General features: G+C 38.8%; 2 protein-coding genes across 7 annotated transcripts in view; both read right to left on the bottom strand.

The window, feature by feature from the left end:
- Positions 1-26,531, bottom strand: part of ATP8A1 (ATPase phospholipid transporting 8A1) — a 235,328-nt gene that overhangs the window by 52,588 nt on the left and 156,209 nt on the right. For all 6 annotated transcript variants that reach the window (XM_082390480.1, XM_082390482.1, XM_082390481.1 and 3 more), the window contains one exon: positions 24,183-24,355. In XM_082390480.1, the coding sequence (XP_082246606.1) occupies positions 24,183-24,355 (173 nt within the window). The remainder of the gene's footprint in view (positions 1-24,182; positions 24,356-26,531) is intronic.
- The window catches only part of BEND4 (BEN domain containing 4), a 371,611-nt gene that overhangs the window by 296,911 nt on the left and 48,169 nt on the right, over positions 1-26,531 (bottom strand). The window lies entirely within an intron of this gene.

Genomic DNA, 26,531 nt, shown 5'->3' with positions numbered 1-26,531 from the left:
AGCTACTGACAATGGCCAAGTAGAATCAAGTAACCTTTTATACAAAGGTGGACCAGGAACAGAGAACACCAGCATCCATACCAAAATCATATTTGGTATTAACTTTGGAGCAACTTATCACAAATTTTGAAACGCAATTTGAGAAATAATCACCATGACACTCATACAAGAGTTCAGTGACAGAATATGCATCGGCGTGATTAACTTAATCTAGTATCCGTGCTATCTTGGCGATTAGAGAGAAAGAAAGAAAAACTGAACAGTGATCTGGCTCAGTAAACTGTTAAGATAGTAATGAACTGCTGAGAAACAACTAATATGCACAATGTTAGTGGACAAGAGAAATAACCTAGAGCTAAATTCTTTATCAAGGTTAAGTACAGTAAGTATCCGCTGGAACATCTGGTAAGTCATTTATTATTCAACTTAGAAATGAAGATCATGACTCTGAAAGACTCAATACATCTTTGCACATTTCCCTGATTATTTCCTTAGGGAAAATTCCTAGCAGTGGATGTTCTGCACAAATATGTGCCTTCAGGAGGCCCAGCTGCCCTTCTCAAAGCCTTCAGCCAAGAACAGATTTGGTCTGAGTCTGAGAGTCATTGTGTTGTTAGACTGTGAGTTGCTTGCAGACTGAACCAGTCTCCTCATCTTTGTATTCCTAGTGCTGACCCAGAGTAGGTACTCAATAAATGGCTGCTACATGAAAGAATCATTTTTAATTCCTCCCTTGGAAGAACAGCAGCAGCACAAAATGACACAACTGTGAATACAGCAAAGGAATGGATGAGTATCAGGCCATTAATGGGCTTTTTCACTGTTAGCCTTCATTTTTCTTCAAAGCAATTTTCATTTCATTTTCACATTTTATTTAATTTTTCTTAACTAATAAGAAAGGCTAATATAAATTGGTTAGCCCACTGGCTCTAGGCCAATGTTTTAAACATGGACTACAGCTGACATTTAGTAAATGTCAAAAAAGAATTCTCACTAAGAAATGATCTAAAAAGCAAAGGGGAAATGGGCATGAAAAGAGAGAAGCATTTGAAAACATGTATCAAATTCCCTTTACAACTTAACAGGCTCACAATGTAAGTACACTGTGAAGTCAAACCATGGGACCATGGGAAACACTGGTATTTATTTTGTTTTTTTTTTCATAAGCTGAATGTGTAATAAAGGATAAAATCTCTGCATGGTGAGCTAATATTAATGATTTAAAGAAGCATCAGAAAAAAGCAGGATTAAACTTTGTTTTCTTTTTTCATGGCTATTACAACCAACTACTGCTTTCTCTGCTTAACACTGCAATTTTCAATGCCCCCAAATTAAAATTGGCTGAGGACTCTTACCAACTCTATGGATGTGGCTAACTCAGGTGTTAAAAGCAGAGTATGAATTCCCTAGGCAAGAACAATGCTTGTTTTTTTTTTTTTTAAAAGACGATGACGTAGTGAGAAACTTCCCAAAATTACATTGCAACTGCCACGAGCAAGGGTATCTGCTTCCATTATCAAGATACAAGTAGACAATTGGGTTGGAAGAAGAATCAAGAAACAGCAGAAGCCCTGCTATCTGATGGGTTTGAAATAGTAGTTGGTTGCTAAACAAAGATGTCAGATTTAAGTGAGAATTCATAAAATATACGTACTTAAAACATTTAACTCAAAATATAAATGTGTAAGCTTGTGATGTAGGGCAAAGAACCATACATTGCAAAGGGGTTTGTGTTTGAAATTCTGCATATTTTTCTTACAGAAACCTCACTCATGAGGCACAATCCATGGTTTGTTTCATTTAGTGGAAACTACAATATAATGATGCCCTCCACCCAGTTTACTGTTATCTTATCCCTAGATTCAACAGCAATTTTTTTCAGCAACTCAAGAAGTCTTTCTAGAACATTATATCTGGTTTTCCTAGCAACAATTTTGGTTAGATTATTTTTTGGTGGCTTATGAAACATTTAATTCAGTGATGACTACTTTAAGAAGTACAACAGGAATAAACAGATTAAGGAACAAACACCCCCAGATTCCCAGTAAGCACCAAGTCGACTAATGGAAGCAAAAGTGCAGGCATGCACTAAAGAATGTCCTTCCAGCCCTGGGCGTGATGTGTTGTGGGCGTCCATCACCGGATCTTAGGGAGGGAATGTGGTTTAACAGGACCCAGGTTAGTCAAGCTGAAATCAGTTAAACAGATCTTCTACTATTTTTACAGCATCCATTTAAAAAATTGTTTCTTGCTACAAGAGGGGTACAAGATAGCAAAACCAAATTATAAGACATTAAAAATGAGTGTTGCACAAAGCTTTTTGATATACTTGCCTGTACTTAATAATTACAGAGGATGCGGAAATGAGCATGGGCTGCAAGAGCCTTCCTTGATGAGTTAGAATGTGACCAGGAGAGGAGAGCTCATATCAGATAAAAGAAACAGCATATATTAAATTTCTTTAACTTCATGTTAAAAATTCTCCAGAATATATTTCTTTTTACTGTTGTGTTTCCACCTCATAAAAGGTCATCTCCTTTGCTCATTAGAGTTTACTTTCTTGACTTTTGTAAACTTGCTTCTGTATTTGTATAATTTCCAGAATAGTCTAGAATAACCTTACCACACAAGTTAATTCTTTCAAATGTCTATCAAGAACCACACATCCATGGTTGAGAGTATCTAAAACCTAAATTTTTACAAATATCAATAGTGATCCAATGCATAACTCAGGGATATCATAAAAGCGCTCTGTTTTCTACCCTAGGTTTTTTTTTTTTTTAACCACCTATGGGTCTGCATCAGGACTTAAATTATTCACGGTTCTCTTCTCTTCCACTGTTGCTCTTTCTTCTTTGGAAGAACTCAGAGCCTCTGCGGAAAAGGACTACACATCCAGCATGTGCTATAAAGTCGTTTTCTTCCCTGTGGCTCCACAAACAGAGGGTGGTCCTTTGCGATACAACCTTAGCAGTACACTGAGTGCAATATGCTTTTCAGATATTATCTTGGCTGCAGTTTCTGCACGTGTTATTCATTATTTTTCTTATTTGCTATGTAGTAACCCTCACTGCCCTGTGAACATTAGGTTGGAGTACTGGAAATTTTTACCATTTAAGCTGGAAAGTATATAGGGTGGCCCATCTTATATGAGCCTCATTTTGCACCCTTTTAATGGGATTAGCTAAATGAATCACCTTTTTGAATGGAATATGGATAAGGATTGTATGTGCATGTATATACACAGTCACATAATAAAGAATATTTTAAGGGACTTTTTATAGGTAGCTAAAAGAAGTACAATAATTTATCTTACTGTATTGTGTTTTCAGGTTAATAACCTAGAAGAATCTCACACATACATTAAAAATTAGGCTGATAATATGTTAACTTAAAAACTTATATTGCAAACTTAAAAGTTTCTATAAAGTTGCTTTTGGAAAGTAAATCTAGAAAAAAAATTAAGAACATGGAAGAAGGGCTTCCCTGGTGGCGCAGTGGTTGAGAATCTGCCTGCCAAGCAGGGGACACGGGTTCGAGCCCTGGTCTGGGAAGATCCCACGTGCCGCGGAGCAACTGGGCCCGTGAGCCACAATTACTGAGCCTGCGCATCTGGAGCCTGTGCTCCGCAACAAGAGAGGCCGCGATAGTGAGAGGCCCGCGCACCGCGATGAAGAGTGGCCCCCGCTTGCCACAACTAGAGAAAGTCCTTGCACAGAAACGAAGACCCAACACAGCCATAAATAAATAAATAAATAAATAAATAAAGTATTTAAAAAAAAAAAAAAAAAGAACATGGAAGAACACAGTATTTCTTAATTATCCTGAAGTGCTTTGTGTAATGACCCTGTATTTATAGAGCCCCTGTATTTACGAAGCTTGAGGGCTGCTCCTGCTAACTATTTAGAGGTCAGGATCATTAGTGGGGCATCTGCTTTACTTTCCTTGGCAACAAACTTCCCAAGTTTTCTCTTTGTGAATATCAGTCTATTCCCCATTGAGTCATATTCTGCTGACTAATAAAGAAATTACAAAAAGGGAGAAAAACCTAAGAGAAAAATTTATGAGCTCTTACTTAACTCTTCTTTGAACTAAAATTTGAAGGCTCATTTATAAAGTTTTGAATTGAGGAGGAGTTAAATATGGCAAAAAATCTGTGTTACATGCACCAAAATTTACGTAAATATTGTAACACTTCCAGAAACTCACCATCAATTTACTACTGGAATGAAAACAGCCACTTAAATAGCAAATCCTAAAAATGATTCTTAGCATAGGGTACATAATGAAACATTCACCCACTTCTAGGTAAGAGAGTTGTGTTATTCAAATGACTGATGAGTGAGTGCTTTCCTAGTCTCCAAAAGCAACATCTGTTGACATACTGTGAAGTCAGAGGCATCAAGGGGAATTTATAATATGGGGAAATTGAGTCTACAGAAACAAAATACAGATAGCCTGGCCACAGGGCAAAAAAAGGAAAGTATCTTTAAACAAGATTTCCTTTTGCAGTGCATTTTAGATGCAAAACTTCTCTTTTGTGGAATTTTGTTGTTACAGGTAAACTTCCGTTTCAATGGTTTAGATAATATTTTAAATAATGACTGATCGCATTGACAGTGTATGTTTGAATATGCATGTATGTGTGTGTGCATAGGCCTCCTGAACTATTAACTGGCAAACAGACCTTTAGTGCCTTTAAGGCACTAAAAAGAAAACTCCTCCTAGAAGAAATCTTTATTATAGTATTCACACCATAGAACAGTTTGCCACAGTGGTACTGTTCATTAAAAAAAAAAAATCAATCTACCCATCTATCCATCCATCTAATTATCTGGGACCTAGCACTGTACTCAACACATAGCAGACTACTCTAAGCAATAGGAACTAAAAAAGAATATAGTAGCAGTGCCTTAAAAATATTAATTTGGACTGCTCAAAAGATATATACATATATACATACCTTAATTAAAAATACTTTATTGCTAAAAAATGCTAACCATCATTTGACAACACAGGGTTGTCACAAACCTTCAATTTGAGAAAGCCTGAAGAATCCAATAATCCTTTACATAGTTCCTCTATACTGTAGATACACAGCAGACTTGCCTCCTAACAGTGAACTGTCAAACATGAATAAGAGTTGTAATCTTAGCATCATGGATAATGAGATGAATTTCTCTTTCTTGCAAAATTTCCATTTATTCAATTCCTTTACTATGTGATGAAATTTCTATGGAAGAATATAAGGAGAAGAAAGGAAAAGAGAGTAGAAGATCTCAGAACCCTCCTTCTGCCCCTAAGAGCTATTATTTAAGGACTTTTATTGAGCTACTGTCCCAGAAGTTAAATATTAAGAGCCTATATAAGAGGGGTTTCTCTATGGACTCTCGCTTTAAGGAGACAGGAGTGGTAGAGAGAGACAGAAGTTTCTCCAACATGGGACAAGGCCCAGCCACCTCTTTTTGTCTAGGGAGCCTCACTTGATTGGACTGGTGGGCTTCCAACTAGGAAGCACATCCACTCAAGAAGGCTGAGTGCTTCTCCCTTTAAGCTCTGCCCTATGGTGACCTGGCTCTCAGAGTGGTAAGACCTATGGCCACCATCTCTTCCCATTCACCATATCTGTTCAGGGACCACATGGGCACTGATTTTCTTCCCCTATCCCATGACTCTGGGTAGGTAATGAAAGGCTGGAGCTTCTTTAGGCTTAAATAAAATCAACTTGCCCTTCTTTCCTTCCTTCCTCCATCCCCCACTTGCATTATTTTTGAATTCTCTCCTACGTGGATAGGTTTCTCCAAGGAACCTTCTCTCAGAAATACCTAGTAGAAGATGGAAAAAGTGGCAGCACAGATTATTGACAGAAATTGGAATAAAACCCTGAAGATGCCATGAGTTAAAAAAGGAGTTCACTAGATTTCAGGGTCACATTTATCAGTTAACACAAAATCTGTGATAAACCTTTGGGGAAACAGGAAATGATGGATGACTATTAGAAGGTAAATGGCATGGAAAGAGTGGTGTGCCAGAGCCCATAGATGAACAATCAGGTGGGAGAAGCTTTCCAGCTGTACTTTTCGCTCTCCATGGTACCCTGTGCAAGCCCAGGCTGACCAGTGTGAGGGGGTTGAGACCAGGTTGGATGGAGCTAAGGGGCTCCTCTCTCATTGCAACTGTGAACTTTGGCTTAGGCTTGGAACCTGTCGAAACTCAAAGTCCACAAAATAATGTGCTTGAAAAACAAAACACACCAATTCCAGGATTATCCTCAATGTTCTAAAGCTTAAAACCTCAGGAAAATTCTCACCTCATGCCTTGGAAGAGGAAAGTCAGAGCTTTCTGGTACACCTCAGGGCATGAAGCCAGGCAGGGACAGGTGCCAATAATATGGGTGTGCTGAGAACCCTTGAATATTACCTCACTGAGGCAACTCCATCACAATGTGGCTGCCTCTAGCAAGAGCAGTTCTTGGGTAAAGGAACTGGGGGAAAACTAAGCTCAGACCGAACCCTGTCTCCAAATTTGCCTCAAGTTAGGACCCAGCTTTCACCTTTCCCCCAAAAGGAACATTACTGCCCACTAGAACAAATGGGGAAAAATAGTCTCACAGGGAATATTTATAAGACAGAAGATCATGAGCACAAAAGAAATACAGTAACTTATAAGAAAGAAGAACTTGTAAAACCAGATATAACAAGAATTTAAAAGAAGTATGGGGGAAAAAACCCTGGAAAGATATGGAAAGATACTGGCAACATGAAACCGGAACAAGCAGTTATAATGAAGAACCAATCAAAAATAAGTTATATAAAAATATAACTGCTAAAATAAAGAAGCCAATAGTAAACTGAGTAATAAAAATGATAGAACTTGATAGTGCAAACAAAAAATTTTCCCAAAAGAAATCAGGAAATTAAAGGACAGATTATGAGAAAAATGAAATGAAGGAATAAAGGTGACTACACATATATAATGGGAGTACAAGAAGAGAATAAAAGAGAATAAAATGAAAAAGAATAGTTAATAATTTTCCAGAATTAAAGAAATTTATCCTTAGATTGAAAGGGCTGTATTAATACAGCACCAAAAAGAAATGTAAGAAAGAGGTATCTACCACTAGAAACATTATGGTTAAACTAAGATTAAGAAACATTTCTGAAAGCTTCTAGAGAGAAAAATTAGATCACTTACAAAGAAAGTAACCTGACTGCTCCTGGATGCATGCACAAAATTACTTTAATACTTTCAGTACCTGTCTCTTTATGGGGGAGGGGGAGGGAAGGGAAGACATACTAATACATATAGACAATAAGCACAAATACGGTTACCAAAAATTAGAAATAATCAGACACAGCATAGTTATAGATTGTAAAGCTTTCAAACCAGCTGAAGAAAATCTGATTCAGACAATGGAAGGAGGGGGAGAAAAAAGAAACAAAAAAGCATAATAAATGGAAAACACAAAATAAGATTGAAGACATGAGGCCAAACATGGAAATAATTATAATAAATATAAATGGGTTAAATTCATTGATTAAAAGACACAGATTCTCACATTACTAAAACAAAAAGATCCAGCAATATGGTGTCTAAAAGAGACACACTTCACAATAACAGCTAATATAACACTTATTTGTTCACTATGTTCTGAGCACTTTACTTGTTTTAATTCGTTCAATTCTCAGAAGAGCCCTACATGAGATAGATTACTAGTATTGCCATTTTACAAATGAGGACACTGAGGCACAGAAAGATTACATAACTTAAGGTAAAACAGCAAGTAAGTGGTGAAGACAGAATTCAACACTAAGCAGTGTGGATTTAGAGACAGGACAGCATTCTTAGAGGCTACGTTATACAGAAGGATTGAACATAGGGGTTTAGTGGGGGAAGAAAAAGACAAGGCCCATACGAAACAAAGGAAAGCCAGGTTAGCAATTTTAATACCAGACAAAATAGAATTTAGGACACAGAAAAGGCCACAGTGGTCAAAGAGAAATCTTTATAGTATTCCTCCCATCAGAAATGTTCAATTAGCTATATAAAAGAAAATTTGATAGCATTTCTAAGAGAAGCATAATTTTAATAATGCTCTGAGTACATATTTTAATCCATTTATTTCTCACAATTCCAGGAAAACAATTATTTTTGTCTCTATTTCAAAGATGAAGAAACTGAAGCTGGAGAAGTTAAGCAATGTGTTACTCAGCTAATAAGAGGTGGAGCCTGGACTTAGACTCTGGAAAGTCTGGCTCCGGAGCTTGAGTTCTGGATCATATGGCATTACAAACAGAAGAAAAGGGTGGACTGTTTAATAAGCATTGGGAGAATTTGCTCATTATGTAAAAACGAATAACACTGGATCCCTTCTCATTCACAACACAGATATAAAAAAATAAGCTTAAAGACCTATCCAAAAAACAAAAAGCCATAAAGTTAACAGAAGGAAATGTAGGAGAATATCTTTGTGAGTGAGAAGTTCTTACTATCTCCAAAGCACAAACCATAAAGGGAAAAATTAATGGAATTTGACTATCTCAAGGTCAATGATTTCTGTTCAAGGAAGAATACCACAGGCAGAATTAAGAAGGGAATCAGATGAGAAGATATCTGCCATGTCTATACTCAACAAAGAATTGATATCCAAAACACACAAAGAATTCTAGTACACAGGCAGAAAGAAATACAGGAAACACAACAGAAAGCTCTGTATCCCTATCCTTTTTCAATGTGCTACTTTTCTTCATAGCAAGTGTTACCACTGACTTTATATGTCTGTCTGATATATAATAAATTGTTACTATCCACAGACACACAGCACTTATTGCCTTTTGAATATGCATATGTGTATTTATTTTATTGAATAATAGCTACAATGTGAAGGCAGGGAGTATTTTTTTCTATTGTTCACTGCTCTATTTATAGCACATATAAAGGTGCCTGGCACATAATGGGTTTTTGAAAAACATTGGAAGGAAGGGAGGGAGGGAGGGAGGGAGGGAGGAAGGAAGAAAAGAAAGAAAGAAAGAAAGAAAGAAAGAAAGAAAGAAAGAAAGAAAGAAAGAAAGAAAGAAAGAGGAAGAAAGAACTTCAAAAGCAGAAATCCAGAGAGGTAAATCGTTAAATAAAGAACTACTCAATCTCCCTAGTACTCACAGAAACAAAAATCAAAACAAGGTGCTACTTTTCAAACATCAAACTGGCAAAGTTATAAAATAAGGAATGCCAAGTGCTGGTGTTTAGGGAAACAGCAACCTTCCTACATGGATATGGGAGTACACACTAGTGCAGCTGTTTTGGGGCAATGAGACAATTCTGATTGAACTGAAATATATATATATATATATATCTCCCACAGCCAAGCATTACCATTCCTAAGTATATATCCTAGAAGAACACTTGTGTGGGTGCATACATTGGATATTCATTTCAGCACTTTCTGTGGTAGTAAAGATTTAGGGGCAACCCATGTGGCTATCACTATAGAAGAGATAAATAAAATGGTGTATATTCATCAGGAAAATAGTAAGCAGTGGTGAGAAGAAATGAACTTGTCCTATATATGGTAACATGAAAAGGTCTCAGAAACATGTAGAAAAATAAAAAAGGCAAAAAATTTATGCTGGAATGTCATTATAAATATGTGTTTATTCCTCAAATCGAATCACATATAACAATATTATATATTTTTCATAGCTACACAGATATACAAATATAGTATTGCAGATGGATGGGAACATACTAAATACTTGAGACGGTTTGTCTAAGAGGAGTGAAAAGTGACTGGTGATGAAGGGCAAACACTAAAATAATATATAAAAATCCAAGAAGAATTTCCTTTAGTTCAAGACTCCATGATGCTTCCAGCTTAGGGAAAAGGCGAGCTGGCATATCTTCCACCTTGATTCCTTGGCTGCCCTTGTCCTCTAGCACCTTGCTGGCACCTCCCCCTAGAGGGAAGGCACTGGGGTGACAGAGCAGGATCCATGTTTGTGGTCCTGGGTTCCTCATATATCTCTTGCTATTGACACTTCATTTTAAAACAAATTGACTTCAGGAAATATCCACATTTTAAGGGATTTTCTTGAATCCAAGGGCACAGAAAGATTGAATGGAGATGCCAGACTGTGAAGCTGTCACCACAGAAAGAACGTCAGTCATTTTTGAGGAATCATGGAGGAAGGGAAACATGCCAGGTGAGGAGAGAGGGGCAAATGTCTCAGTTTTCAAGAAAATAAAAGAAAGAGCCTATAAATTACAGACTAGGGAGTCTGGGGTGATCTCCATCAATATTACGGAAAAGATGTGTCAAAATCAACTCCCTTTACTGTTCATTCATGAGCAATCGACACTCCATAATGGGTTGGCTAACTATGGCCCCAGGGTCAAATCCAGGCAGCATCCTATTTTTACATAAAGTCTTATGAGATCATAGCCACACCCATTCACTTACATATTGTCTAGAGCTGCTTTCAAACTACACTGTCAGAGTTAACTAGTTGTGACAGAGACTGTATGGCCTGCAAAGCCTGAAATACTATCTGGCTCTTTACAGAAAAAGTTTGCCCACCCGTGCTCCATTTTAATGTTCCCTCTTGGAAAATGCTACCTGGAATCATCTCTTCTTTCGTGCCTCAATATAAAGCCCACCAGGAGGAGCTTCAAGATGGCGGAAGAGTAAGACGCGGAGATCACCTTCCTCCCCACAAATACATCAGAAATGCATCTACATGTGGAACAACTCCTACAGAACACCTACGGAATGCTGGCAGAAGACCTCAGACCTCCCAAAGGCAAGAAACTCCCCACGTACCTGGGTAGGGCAAAAGAAAAAAGAAAAAACATAGACAAAGAATAGGGACGGGACCTGCAGCGGTGGGAGGGAGCGGTGAAGGAGGAAAGGTTTCCACACACTAGGAAGCCCCTTCACTGGTGGAGATGGGGGGTGGTGGAGGGGGGAAGATTCGAAGCCACGGAGGAGAGTGCAGACACGGGGTGCGGAGGGCAAAGCGGAGAGATTCCTGCACAGAGGAGCGGTGCCGACCAGCACTCACCAGCCCGAGAGGCTTGTCTGTTCACCCGCCGGGGCGGGCGGGGGCTGGGAGCTGAGGCTCGGGCTTTGGTCGGATCGCAGGGAGAGGACTGGGGTTGGTGGCGTGAACACAGCCTGAAGGGGGCTAGTGTGCCACGGCTAGCCGGGAGGGAGTCCGGGAAAAGGTCTGGAGCTGCCGAACAGGCAAGAGACTTTTTCTTGCCTATTTGTTTCCTGGTGCACAAGGAGAGGGGATTCAGAGCGCCGCCTAAACGAGCTCCAGAGACAGGCGTGAGCCACGGCTATCAGCGTGGACCCCAGAGACGGGCATGAAACGCTAAGGCTGCTGCCGCTGCCACCAAGAAGCCTGTGTGCGAGCACAGGTGACTATCCACACCGCCCCTCCTGGGAGCCGGTGCAGCCCGCCACTGCCAGGGCACCGTGATCCAGGGACAACTTCCCCGGGAGAATGCATGGCAGACCTCAGGCTGGTGCAACGTCACGCTGGCCTCTGCCGCTGCAGGCTCGCCCCGCATCCGTACCCCTCCCTCCCCCCAGCCTGAGTGAGCCAGAGCCCCCTAATCAGTTGCTCCTTTAACCCCCACCTGTCTGGGCGGGGAACAGACGCCCTCAGGCGACCTACACGCAGAGGCGGGTCCAAATCCAAAGCTGAACCCCGGGAGCTGTGCGAACAAAGAAGAGAAAGGGAAATTTCTCCCAGCAGCCTCAGGAGCAGCGGATTAAATCTCCACAATCAACTTGATGTACCCTGCATCTGTGGAATACTTGAATAGACAACGAATCATCCCAAATTGAGGTGGTGGACTTAGGGAGAAACAATATATATATTTTTTTCCCTTTTTTGCTTTTTGTGAGTATGTATGTGTATGATTCTTCTGTGTGCGATTTTGTCTGTATAGCTTTGCTTTTTACCATTTGTCCTAGGGTTCTGTCTGTCTGTTTTTTTTTTTCTTTTATTACTTAAAAAAATTTTTTTTCTTAATACTTATTTTTTTATTTTAATAACTTTATTTTATTTTACTTTATTTTATTTTATCTTCTTCTTTCTTTCTTTCTTTTTTTCTCCCTTTTATTCTAAGCCATGTGGAGGACAGGCTCTTGGTGCTCCAGACAGGCATCACAGCTGTGCCACTGAGGTGGGAGAGCGAAGTTCAGGACACTGGTCTACAAGAGACCTCCCAGCTCCACGTAATATCAAATGGTGAAAATCTCCCAGAGATCTCCATCTCAACGCCAAGACCCAGCTCCACTCAATGACCAGCAAGCTACAGGGCAGGACACCCTATGCCAAACAGCTAGCAAGACAAGAACACAACCCCATCCATTAGCACAGAGGCTGCCTAAAATCATAATAAGGCCACAGACACCCCAAAACACACCACCAGACATGGACCTGTCCACCAGAGAGACAAGATCCAGCCTCATCCACCAGAACACAGGCACTAGTCCCCTCCACCAGGAAGCCTACACAAACCACTGAACCAACCTTAGCCACTGGGGACAGACACCAAAAACAATGGAAACTATGAACCTGCAGCCTGTGAAAAGGGGACCCTAAACACAGTAAGTTAAGCAAAATGAGAAGACAGAGAAACACACAGCAGATGAAGGAGCAAGGCAAAAACCCACCAGACCTAACAAATGAAGAGGAAATAGGTAGTCTACCTGAAAAAGAATTCAGAATAACGATAGTAAAGATGATCCAAAATCTTGGAAATAGAATGGAGAAAATAAAAGAAACGTTTAACAAGGACCTAGAAGAACTAAAGAGCAAACAATAAATAATGAACAACACAATAAATGAAATTAAAAATTCTCTAGAAGGGATCAATAGCAGAATAACTGAGGCAGAAGAACGGATAAGTGACCTGGAAGATAAAATAGTGGAAATAACTACTGCAGAGCAGAATAAAGAAAAAAGAATGAAAAGAATTGAGGACAGTCTCAGAGACCTCTGGGACAACATTAAACGCACCAACATTCAACGCACCAACATTCGAATTATAGGCGTCCCAGAAGAAGAGAAAGAGAAAGGGACTGAGAAAATATTTGAAGAGATTATAGTTCAAAACTTCCCTAATATGGGAAAGGAAATAGTTAATCAAATCCAGGAAGCACAGAGAGTCCCATACAGGATAAACACAAGGAGAAACATGCCAAGACACATATTAATCAAACTATCAAAAATTAAATACAAAGAACAAATATTAAAAGCAGCAAGGGAAAAACAACAAGTAACACATAAGGGAATCCCCATAAGGTTAACAGCTGATCTTTCAGCAGAAACTCTGCAAGCCAGAAGGGAGTGGCAGGACATATTTAAAGTGATGAAAGAGAAAAACTTACACCCAAGATTACTCTACCCAGCAAGGATCTCATTCAGATTTGATGGAGAAATTAAAAGCTTTACAGACAAACAAAAGCTAAGAGAATTCAGCACCACCAAGCCAGCTCTACAACAAATGCTAAAGGAACTTCTCTAGGCAGGAAACACAAGAGAATGAAAAGACCTACAATAATAAACCCAAAACAGTTAAGAAAATGGTAATAGGAACAACATATCGATAATTACCTTAAAAGTAAATGGATTAAATGCTCCAACCAAAAGACACAGACTGGCTGAATGGATACAAAAACAAGACCCGTATATATGCTGTCTACAAGAGACCCACTTCAGACTTAGGGACACATACAAACTGAAAGTGAGGGGATGGAAAAAGATATTCCATGCAAATGGAAATCAAAAGAAAGCTGGAGTAACAATTCTCATAACAGACAAAATAGACTTTAAAACAAAGACTATTACAAGAGACAAAGAAGGACACTACATAATGATCAAGGGATCAATCCAAGAAGAAGATATAACAACTGTAAATATTTATGCACCCAACATAGGAGCACCTCAATACATAAGGCAAATGCTAACAGCCATAAAAGGGGAAATAGACAGTAACACAATCATAGTAGGGGATTTAACACCCCACTTTCACCAATGGACAGATCATGCAAAATGAAAATAAATAAGGAAACACAAGCTTTAAATGATACATTAAACAAGATGGACTTAATTGATATTTATAGGACATTCCATCCAAAAACAGAATACACTTTCTTCTCAAGTGCTCATGGAACATTCTCCAGGATAGATCATATCTTGGGTCACAAATCAAGCCTTGGTAAATTTAAGAAAATTGAAATCGTATCCAGTATCTTTTCCGACCACAACGCTATGAGACTAGATATCAATTATAGGAAAAAAATCTGTAAGAAATACAAACACATGGAGGTTAAACAACACACTACTTAATAACCAAGAGATCTCTGAAGAAATCAAAGAGGAAATCAAAAAACACCTAGAAACAAATGACAATGAAAACACAACAACCCAAAACCTATGGTATGCAGCAAAAGCAGTTCTAAGAGGGAAGTTCATAGCTATACAAGTCTACCTCAAGAAACAAGAAACATCTCAAACAACCTAACCTGACACCTAAAGCAATTAGAGAAAGAAGAACAAAAACACCCCAAAGTTAGCAGAAGGAAAGAAATCATAGAGATCAGATCAGAAATAAATGAAAAAGAAATGAAGGAAACGATAGCAAAGATCAATAAAACTAAAAGCTGGTTCTGAGAAGATAAAGAAAATTGATAAAACATTAGCCAGACTTATCAAGAAAAAAAGGGAGAAGACTCAAATCAATAGAATTAGAAATGAAAAAGGAGAAGTAACAACTGACACTGCAGAAATACACAGGATCATGAGAGATTACTACAAGCAACTATATGCCAATTAAATGGACAACCTGGAAGAAATGGACAAATTCTTAGAAATGCACAACCTTCCGAGACTGAACCAGGAAGAAATAGAAAATATGAACAGATTAATCACAAGCAATGAAATTGAAACTGTGATTAAAAATCTTCCAACAAACAAAAGCCCAGGACCAGATGGCTTCACAGGCGAATTCTATCAAACATTTAGAGAAGAGCTAACACTTATCCTTTTCAAACTCTTCCAAAATATAGTAGAGGGAGGAACACTCCCAAACTCATTCTATGAGGCTACCATCACTCTGATACCAAAACCAGACAAAGATGTCACAAACAAAGAAAACTACAGGCCAATATCACTGATGAACATAGATGCAAAAATCCTCAACAAAATACTGGCAAACAGAATCCAACAGCACATTAAAAGGATCATACACCATGATCAAGTGGGGTTTATCCCAGGAATGCAAGGATTCTTCAATATACGCAAATCACATCAATGTGATAAACCATATTTACAAACTGAAGGAGAAAAACCATATGATCATCTCAATAGATGCAGAGAAAGCTTTCGACAAAATTCAACACCCATTTATGATAAAAACCCTGCAGAAAGTAGGCATAGAGGGAACTTTCCTCAACATAATAAAGGCCATATATGACAAACCCACAGACAACATCGCCTGAATGGTGAAAAACTGAAACCTTTTCCACTAAGATCAGGAACAAGACAAGGTTGCTCTCACCACTATTATTCAACATAGTTTTGGAAGTTTTAGCCACAGCAATCAGAGAAGAAAAAGAAATAAAAGGAATCCAAATTGGAAAAGAAGAAGTAAAGCTGTCACTGTTTGCAGATGACATGATACTATACATAGAGAATCCTAAAGATGCTACCAGAAAACTACTAGAGCTAATCAATGAATTTGGTAAAGTAGCAGGATACAAAATTAATGCACAGAAATCTCTTGCATTCCTATACACTAATGATGAAAAATTTGAAAGTGAAATTAAGAAAACACTCCCATTTACCATTGCAACAAAAAGAATAAAATATCTAGGAATAAACCTACCTAAGGAGACAAAAGTCCTGTATGCAGAAAATTATAAGACACTGATGAAAGAAATTAAAGATGATACAAATAGATGGAGAGATATACCATGTTCTTGGATTGCAAGAGTCAACATTGTGAAAATGACTCTACTACTCAAAGCAATCTACAGATTCAATGCAATCCCTATCAAACTCCCACTGGCATTTTTCACAGAACTAGAACAAAAAATTTCACAATTTGTATGGAAACACAAAAGACCCCGAATAGCCAAAGCAATCTTGAGAAAGAAAAACGGAGCTGGAGGAATCAGGCTCCCTGACTTCAGACTATACTACAGAGCTGCAGTAATCAAGACAGTATGGTACTGGCACAAAAACAGGAATATAGATCAATGGAACAGGATAGAAAGCCCAGAGATAAACCCACGCACATATGGTCACCTTATCTTTGATAAAGGAGGCAAGAATATACAGTGGAGAAAACACAGCCTCTTCAATAAGTGGTGCTGGGAAAACTGGACAGCTACATGTAAAAGAATGAAATTAGAACACTCCCTAACACCTTACACAAAAATAAACTCAAAATGGATTGAAGACCTAAATGTAAGGCTGGACACCATCAAACTCTTAGAGGAAAACATAGGCAGAACACTCTATGACATAAATCACAGCAATATCCTTTTTGACCCACCTCCTAGACAAATGGAAATAAAACAAAAATAAACAAATGGGACCTAATGAAACTTAAAAGCTTTTGCACAGCAAAGGAAACCATAAACAAGATGAAAAGACAACCCTCAGAATGGGAGAAAATATTTGCAAACAAAGCAACTGACAAAGGATTAATCTCCAAAACATACAAGCAACTCATGCAGCTCAATATCAAAAAAACAAACAACCCAATCCAAAAATGGGCAGAAGACCTAAACAGACATTTCTCCAAAGAAGATATACAGATTGCCAACAAACACATGAAAGAATGCTCAACATCATTAATCATTAGAGAAATGCAAATCAAAACTACAATGAGATACCATCTCACACCGGTCAGAATGGCCATCATCAAAAAATCTACAAACAATAAATGCTGGAGAGGGTGTGGAGAAAAGGGAACTCTCTTGCACTGTTGGTGGGAATGTAAATTGATACAGCCACTATGGAGAACAGAACGGAGGTTCCTTAAAAAACTAAAAATAGAACTACCATATGAGCCAGCAATCCCACTACTGGGCATATACCCTGAGAAAACCATAATTCAAAAAGAGTCATGTACCAAAATGTTCATTGCAGTTCTATTTACAATAGCCAGGACATGGAAACAACCTAAGTGTCCATCGACAGATGAATGGATAAAGATGATGTGGCACATATATACAATGGAATATTACTCAGTCATAAAAAGGAACGAAACTCAGTTATTTGTAGTGAGGTGGATGGACCTAGAGACTGTCATACAGTGAAGTAAGTCAGAAAGAGAAAAAGAAATACCATATGCTAACACATATATATGGAATCTAAAAAAAAAAAGAAAACGGTCAGAAGAACCTAGGGGCAAGACGGGAATAAAGATGCAGACCTACTAGAGAATGGACTTGAGGATACGGGGAGGGGGAAGGGTAAGCTGGGACAAAGTGAGAGAGTGGCATGGACATATATACACTACCAAACGTAAAATAGATAGCTAGTGGGAAGCAGCCGCATAGCACAGGGAGATCAGCTTGGTGCTTTGTGACCACCTAGAGGGGTGGGATAGGGAGGGTGGGAGGGAGGGAGATGCAAGAGGGAAGAGATATGGGGACATATGTATAACTGATTCACTCTGTTATAAAGCAGAAACTGACACACCACTGTAAAGCAATTATACTCTAATAAAGATGTTAAAAAAAGTTACGTTAAAAAAAAAATAAAGCCCATCATATTACATGCATTTGTTGTTTCTCTCACTGCTCTCTTGGCAATATGCCTTTTGTTTTCCGAGGATCATCTTTCTGCTAGGATGCTGTCTCTCTTTTCTCTTCACTCCATGTCGCACAGCTTCTAGACAGCCATGACTTACTATTCTACATGATCTCAACTCCTGGAACTCTAGTCTGGATCAAGACACTAAACCTTTAATTTGCCCTAAGTGGGGATCGCTCAGATAGGTTTATTAACAAGAAGGTAATCACTAGAAACCATAAAGGGTTCAAGGAGAACCAGTTACACCAAACTAACTCTGCTTCCCTTTCCCACATGGTGCGATCACTAGTTTGACAGATCAGATAATGCTGTAGATTCTATATACCATGTCCTTAGCAAATTGGAAAATGAAGTCCTTTCACTCTATCACTGTAGAACTGAAGGAGAAGTGTAAATTATCTCTTAGGTGGATCTGTATTTGACTGAAGAACATATTAGAGTAGTACCGATTTAATGATTGATGTGAAGCTTTAGGGAGGCCTTTAGTGTGAGGCTGCAGAGCTCTGTACTTAAAACTGCTGAACAGAAAAGAATCATAAAGAATTGGAATGTAGCTATGGAAGACACATATGTGTACTCCAAATGAGCAAGATACAAAACAGAAAAAGACTGAAATGAACAAGATATAACTTAAGAAAGATGGTGATGGAAATCAAGTTAGCAGTTATCCTTGGGAAGATAATAAAATACAGGAAGCATGATGGGGCATCTGGGATGCTGGTCATGTTTGGGTGATTGACACGGGAGTGTGTTCAGTTTGTAAAAATTCACTGAGCTTTACACTTATGCTTGATGTACTTTCCAGTACAGTCTAACTCTGTTTTATCAGAATTATACAATCTGTGGTTCTAATTATTGTGTGTTTGTGTATGTGTGTTAGTGATGGTGGTTTATGTAAATTGAGTCACATCTAAAACTATATAACGAATTACAGTGGGATTCTATAGCATTTAGATTTCTCATAAGTTTTTAGATATTTTACTGTCCAATATGGACTTCCCTGATGATGTACATCATCATAATTGGCTACCAGGCTCTAATATGGCCATGCATTTCCTTTAACATTACTCAGTAGAGGTAGAAAAGCAAATGAGACGAACAGGGCTGAGCAACTTATTATTACATTAACACAAAATATGGGCATTTTATGAAGTTATAAAATTTATTCAGTGTGTCCTCTTTTAGCCATACATGTATGAAAGAAATATTCTCTCAACATTGCCAACATTTATTCATATTCTCTTGGAAGCAAATATATGGTTGACATTCATTAAGCGTTTGTAACTCTTCTCAAAGCCAAACATCTGCTTGGCATCCAACGTGTTCACAAACTTCTTTCTTTAAAGGAATGTCTGTTGAGCATTTATTAGCTTCATTTGTGCTTTATGACTACCCTTGAAGTAGAACATTTATTTAGACAAATCCTTAAAGTTTAAGACAATCCCAAAAGATTCAAGAAGCGGATCTGTCTTGACCCTTTACTTAACATTCTCAGGCTATGACAGAAAGTATTCAAGGTGTCCCTTTAGACGCCTTCTTGGAGGGCCCCTCGATCGGACTCAGGTGAAAGGTTTTGCCTGGAATGCCACTCCCGAGTGAGGACACTCACTGAAGTCAAGTGTTTTCTTATGCACTATGGGGAAAAGGGCCTAAAAGGGGGTTAAACTTTGATTAGAGATGTTGCAAGTAGGGAAAAATGCTTACTTCAATTTCACTTCTGCTTTTCAGAAGACATGAGTACATAAATTATGTAGGAGAACGGTGATTACTAGACAGTCTAAAAGCTTGGAGGCTCTAGGCCAATTTTCAACCAACTGTCACAGAACATAAGTTTCAAAATATGTTTAAGCTAAACTGACAACTACAGAAAAAATGTAAGATTCTTTGAAAGGCTGGCTTATGTGAACTGACGAGGATCTCTGAAACCACACGCTATTTAACACACAGAGATGCTCCACTGCAACGTTCCCACTCTCTTCTGGAGGGAATATTAAAAGAGGTAGAACAGATGCTTCCCTGAATTAAGCAGATCCTAGCACAGAGTGACCAAAAGAAGTAGGGTTCATCCAAAAACTGAAAGGGCTAGGAGAGGTTCCCTGGCCTAGTAGCTCTCAAGCTGGAAGAAGCTAACCCAGGAAGGGTGCCTGTGTGCACAGGTTTCCCACCTTTCTATGCCAGAGAAGCTCCAATCTTAACTGCTGTAGACATCCATTCTCCCTGGAGTATTTGAATCACTGCTATATGCTAAGCTCTTCATTTTACAGGTCACAAAACCAAGGCCAGAGTGATTCCATTAGGTATTCAAAGTGCCAGAGCAGTGAAGCTAGAACAAGCATTTCATAAATCCCCAGCTTAGGTGCCCTTCTATCAATTATACAATCTGTAAGACCTTAGGGCATAAAATATTGGCAGCTGAGACGAGAAAGTATTTATCTGGTACAGTTAGTTTGTAGAATAGCTCTTGATCTTAGCTGTGTACACAAATCTCCACGAGTCCTGGAGCAACCCTTTTCCCCCTCTGCCTGTCCAAGGAGTTCCAGGGAGTCTGTGAAATCCCTTAAGCGGTACATTCAATTTTACATGTCTGTATGAAATCCATAGCTTTCATTTGTTCTTCAAAAGTATCTGTGGGGCTTCCCTGGTGGTGCAGTGGTTGGGAGTCTGCCTGCCGGTGCAGGGGACAGGGGTTCGAGCCCTGGTCTGGGAAAATCCCACATGCCGAGGAGCGGCTGGGCCCGTGAGCCACAGCTGCTGAACCTGCGCGTCTGGAGCCTGTGCTACGCAACAAGAGAGGCCGCGATAGTGAGAGGCCCGCGCACCGCGATGAGGAGTGGCTCCCGCTCGCCGCGGCTAGAGAAAGCCCTCGCACAGAAACGGAGACCCAACACAGCCATAAATAAATAAATAAATAAATAAATAAAAATTAAAAAAAAAAAAAAGTATCTGTGATCACACCAAATGGTAAAAATCAGTGTACCTGAAGAAGGGACTAGGAAAACTTACCAGAAACTCCTATAACATAACATGCATGTTTACTATTAAACTACTCAGGTTATACAGGTAAATTCGCACAGCGGTAAAAACAAAAACTGCACAGTACCTATGAAAATACAGTACTTGGTAGACTGATAAAAACAGATTTTATTTTACTTCTTGGATTTTACATAACTGAAAAAATTATTTGATGTATAACATGCAACCTTCACTCTGTAAACCAAAACCAGCACTCCAAAGCCCTGAATAATTTGGGGGCCAGGGGATTATTTCTGTCTCTGAGTATTCCCTTTAGAAAATGATGGTGAGTAAGAGATGTCATGACAACTGACAGAGAACAACTGTTTCTTTCAATTCAACTGTAGACTCTTCAGGGAAAACGCTCATCTTTATAACTCTGTCAATTAGGCAAACACTAAAAACTGCCTCCTGCCCTTCATGCTGATAATGTCAGGGAAGAAAAGTGGCTGATGTAATCCTGAAGATGGAGCTAATGTCCAGAGCCTCATTATCCATTAAGGGAGGCTTTCCCCCTACTTCCACTCTAGCAAAGAGTAAGGCTGCCAAGGAAGAGCAGATGCTGAATTATCTTCACGTGTGGACTGACAAGAAAGAAACTGTAAAGTCGTTTGAGGGAAAAACCTAGAAAGCCAGCATGAACATAAACTAATTTGAGAAACAGTGCCCTGCTGTATTTTGAAATAATATTCAGTATTTATCTGGAGGGTTTCTCATAATGGAGTAAAATAGAGAATTTCCTGAGGCTAGGAGATTACAATCATCTGAGAAACCACGAGTAAGAATGCGTGCATTTAACTGTAAAGAAGGATATGCAGAACTGCCCACCTATTCCTCACAGTGAGGAATCATCATGGAAATTATGCTTCGAGGTCAGTAAGCTAAATGACAAGAAGATGGTCTGTGCCAATAGTTTAAATGTCAAGCGGCACCGGGCCAAGAAGGTGCACAGATATAAATCGGGCAGTGGCACTGATGTAATTATGGGCTTAGACGAATGAACCACAGTCCTTAGGGGAAAAGAGAGAATATGAAGGTAATTAGAGGAAAAAAGCAGAGGAAAGTTTTTTACTTTTTAAAAAAACCCCTAAAACTCTAAATAAAACTCAGTGTCTGCAGAGGGACCTGCATGGTCCTCAAACATGCATAAAACAGGATGGAGGGAGGAAAGGGCCACCCACATCTTTATAAGCTCAGTGTCAGAGCAGAGCTGCACGTGCGCGGCAGTGTGTGTCCCTCCCAGGGGCCTGGGACCTGGAGGGGCGCTGAGGTCCATGTGACTCGTGAGCATCCAGAACGAGGATCTCAGGAGGGAATTTCGCAAGCACAGAACATATTTTTTTCTCCCTGGACTCTGCTTTCTAGTTTTTCTCTCCCTCTGCTATTGTTTAATTTTGTGGTTTGACTTTTTGAAGAATGGTGGGAGGTACCGTGTTAAGCAATGCTCTAGGAATGAGGCTCAGCTGCGATGAAATCGGCCTCCCACATCTTTCAAACCAGCTGTGAGTCTGCTTAAAACACAAGGCAGACACAAATACGAAGGCGAGCGGGCAGGACGTCCTGTTCATCCTGGTATGGGCAGCATCTCTCCCCAGCACACAGTCGGCACAGAACGGATGCCGGCTCAAGGGAACCGGTCATTTTATCTAAACAGCTCTGTGGTCCGTTCTGTTTCTGAACAGGAGCCAACAGCCATATCACTTAATGTGCTTTTGAGCAATCTTTTGTTGATCCTTGTGCCTCCGTTAATGAAAGTGACTAAACAACCAAGTCTGGCACAAAATTATCCTGATGGGAGAGCATCAGAGTTGAACATTACTAAGACCTGGTCAAGAGATTTACAGAGGAACCAAGAAACGTCACTGGAGAAGCAGATATTAAAAAATCATGAGTATCCTCATGCTTTTAATTTTTATTTATTTATTTTTAACATCTTTGTTGGAGTATAATTGCTTTACAATGTTGTGTTAGTTTCTGCTGTATAACAAAGTGAATCAGCTATATGCGTACGTATATCCCCATATCCCCTCCCTCTTCTCATGCTTTTTAAATAAGACAGTCAAGAAAATAATTTCCAATTTTTTCTTCATGGTTAAGCAGAGTCTGATTATTACTACTACTAAATATCTGTAAACTGTATTGCCTAAAAGCTTTATAGTAATAGTATTTATTAATACATGCCACAGAGAAGAAAAATGAAATGAAATAATTAGATTCCTAGGAATAATAAGCAACTCTCTTAATGCTCTGAGTATAATATAATTTTATAGGCTGAAATGACACTTATCAAGGATATTTATTAAGTATGGTTTAAACTATATTTCACAAAAAAACCCCACTGAAATTTAGGAAATACCTATAAGGCATGGCTTATAAGTTTGGAGACAATATCATATACAGGATATTTAAGTAAATAAAGCCTGGACCAAAAAAAGTTTTAAAAAGCAGAAGATTCTTTTATTCATAAATATATTTTAAAAGAAAAAATAAAGGCCAATAGTACAGTTTTAAAGATAATGTTAAAAGCACAGATTCGGAGAAATTCTCCAGAAGCCCTGCTAGTATTTCATCTCGCATGAAGAGAAAGCAATTTGAGAAACTGCTACCCAACGCCTAGTCTGACCAGCGGGTAAGATTCAGTAAGTGGGTGGCAAAGAGGAAAATCCTTGCATTTCATGGTGACCAGAGGGGAAGAGACTGGGCACAGTCATAAATATACTCTAAGTTTTAGGAAGACATTGTTACAACAATTTAGTCAAAGACATGAGGAAGATTCTTTGACAAGAAGTTCAGGAAGGATTGGAGCTAAATAGTTCACAAAAATACAATTCTATGGAGTAGGTCTTGATACCGCAAAACAGATTTTAATTTAGGATATAGGCAATATTATAAATTAGAGGGCAGAAGATTACATGGTCAATAAACAGCCTTCAGAAAAATGCTCAGCTATTTGGAAAACGATTCAGTTAGTGTCTCCCATCATGCATTCCCCCAAATAAGTCCAAGCAACAGAATCAAAGATTTAAGTGTAGAAAACAGAGCCTTTAGAGAAACAACCCTAGATGGAAATGCAGGTAAATAAACACAGAATGGCAAGAAACCTGCCAATTCAAATTATGAACAATAATCATTCATGATTGTCAGGACTCACTTCCAAAACTCTGCTAATAAATGCTATCCCAGTTTGTGAACCCTGAGTGAATGAATTAAGAAATAAATAACCTGACATTTATGGATTCTGGATAAAATAACTTCAAGGAACTTTAAAAATCAAGAACTTAGGATCCAGTTGCTCATTACTGAAATCTGACAATACCATGGAGAACTTACCTGCAGCAAATGACAGCTTTGCACGACAAAGCTAAGTCCAGAAAATACTGCCGTACTCCAAAAGTTAAGGCATACTTGAGGGTTTTCCCATCAATTATAAGAGCAAAGTCATTTTCCTTCCGAAGAGCATCACCAAGGGTAGTGCAGTGACGACTGAGAGTTTCCCTTGTTCCCTGTAAAATTAGACGAAAGATGCCCTCAACATTTACTCCCATTTGTTCTACCAAGGTTGTTCAGCAACTAACTTTTAGGTATTTTTAGTGCTTTTTATGTTTCAAATTGCTTTCACATACCTCCACTCATCTGATTCTCACGAAAGCCCCTCAGAGAAGACTGGACAAACATTATCAGAAAAAGTGAGTGACTCCCTTAAAGCCATACCCTGGTTCCTAGCAGGGTTGGGACTCGACTACACGTCACCCATTCCCCTGCCATCTTTGCTCATTATTCCAACCACACGGTCACCATCTTTTTAAAATATTTTCAGTACATTATCTTGTTGAAGCATAACAACATTGAACCAGTCAAAATTGCTTAGCTATGAATCAAGGGGAAAAGTTGGGGAATATAATTTAAATAATTTATGGGTATTCTTTCAGAAGTTGTCAATGCGACTGAAACTTAATTCTCAAGAGGAGGAAATGTAGTATCTGTAATCTCTTGCCACTTCATGAATTGGTGTCTATAACTTTAATCGTGATTTCATGATGCTGTATTTCAGCTGGGGATGGTGACATGTGGCCTAGGAATCTTGATGGATTGAGTAAAAGAACCCCTTCCATCAATGAAGAGTTCACTTTCAGGCACAATAAAAACCTTTAGTGTCAAGGAAGGCTTTGTTCACCTCAGCTATATAGAGAGGCTGTATTTGTCTCCCTCTGTTAAGAACTATTGCTTTCCCAGCTCTTCAAAGGGAAAAAATTTCAAGATACTTAATTTTTCTCCCTAGATCCTGTAGACTCTTCCTAGAACCTGATAGGGACAGCTTCTTATTTCAACGGAGCCCTAACATTATGATGAAACAGAACACGGGCTCTGCACAAGGAAATGTAAGGAACAATTACCTTCCTATTAGAGTTTTGTTCTGAGTGCTAGTATCTGAGCCCACAGTTATTTATATAATAAATTTAACAAAGCTATGTTTATATAATAAAATACACCTATAGTAAAAAATAATACATAATAATTTTTGTTATATTCAAAGGAGATATAATTATTGTTCCAATTTAAGACTGTGGTACAGTTATTTGAGTTATCTTCACAAAGAGGGAAGCAAAGACAGAGGTAATTAAAATTTTATATTGGGGATTTTTGAAGGTGTTTCTACATTCATATTTCAAATGTGGTTCACACTATGTTCTGGAATTTCAGGATCTGTTTATCGAAATAACAGAACTGTGTTGTACCGTAAAGTAAGACTGCCCAACCCTCCGAACACTGGAACTTCATTTAGAACTTCCCCTGTTCCTTGTTACACACAGTGACATGAAGGACCACCATATAGCAGCATTCTTTGCAAAATTTTCTGTTCACACTTTACATCGGGGGGAAAGAGCTGTTTTAATTTACAGGCCTCACTCTCCTATTTCCTACTGGAAATTTTTGGCCCAAGAGAATTTTAAGAAAAGGAGGTAAAAAGTGTCAGCAAGATTCTGCAAGCAAAATTTATCAATGACTATCCGTAGCAGATTACCCTGGATTGTCTTAAAAGCAAATTCCCATAGACGAAATGAACAAGCAGATTAATGCACGGATAAAAAATGAAAATAAAATAAAACAATATTTAGCACGTACCACACACCAGTCATGGTTCTAAGGGCTACACACACAGATACAATACTTCAGTTAACACTTACTACAACCCTGTGCAGGAGGCACAAACTATTGTCCCCATTCTGCAGATGATAAGCATGAGACTTAGAGTTTAATTTCCTTGCCCCAAAACACATGGCTACTAAGTAGTGAAACCAACCTCAGAATTAAATTTCTGTACTAGCTAGTCTTTCTCTACATTATCCAGCAAAAACGAAACCAACAGTACCAGGCATAGCAAATCGTAAGTGGAATCCCCATACCATTTCCCCTGTTGTTTCCCTAGAGCCCTCATCATGTTTCTCATCTTGTCTTTACCACCAACAGAGCCCTCTCTTTACAAAACAAACTTGAAACACAAATCAGGTCTCTTCTTGCTCTAAAATTTTTCAACAGCTTCCTACTGCTTACATGATAAAGTCTAAAATCCAAGTCCAGCTAACTTTCGTTTGCTTTTCTCTTCACAATCTTGACTCCTTTATTCCCTCTCTCTGGACCACCCTTTCCTCCTGAGATATTCCACTATCTTTGAAACCA

The sequence above is a fragment of the Balaenoptera borealis genome, assembly GCF_965194805.1.
Source record: "Balaenoptera borealis genome assembly, chromosome: 4".
In the NCBI taxonomy this organism is placed as follows: Eukaryota; Metazoa; Chordata; class Mammalia; order Artiodactyla; family Balaenopteridae; genus Balaenoptera; species Balaenoptera borealis.
Note: the sequence above shows the minus strand (reverse complement) of the source record. Positions and strands in the feature narration are given on the sequence as shown.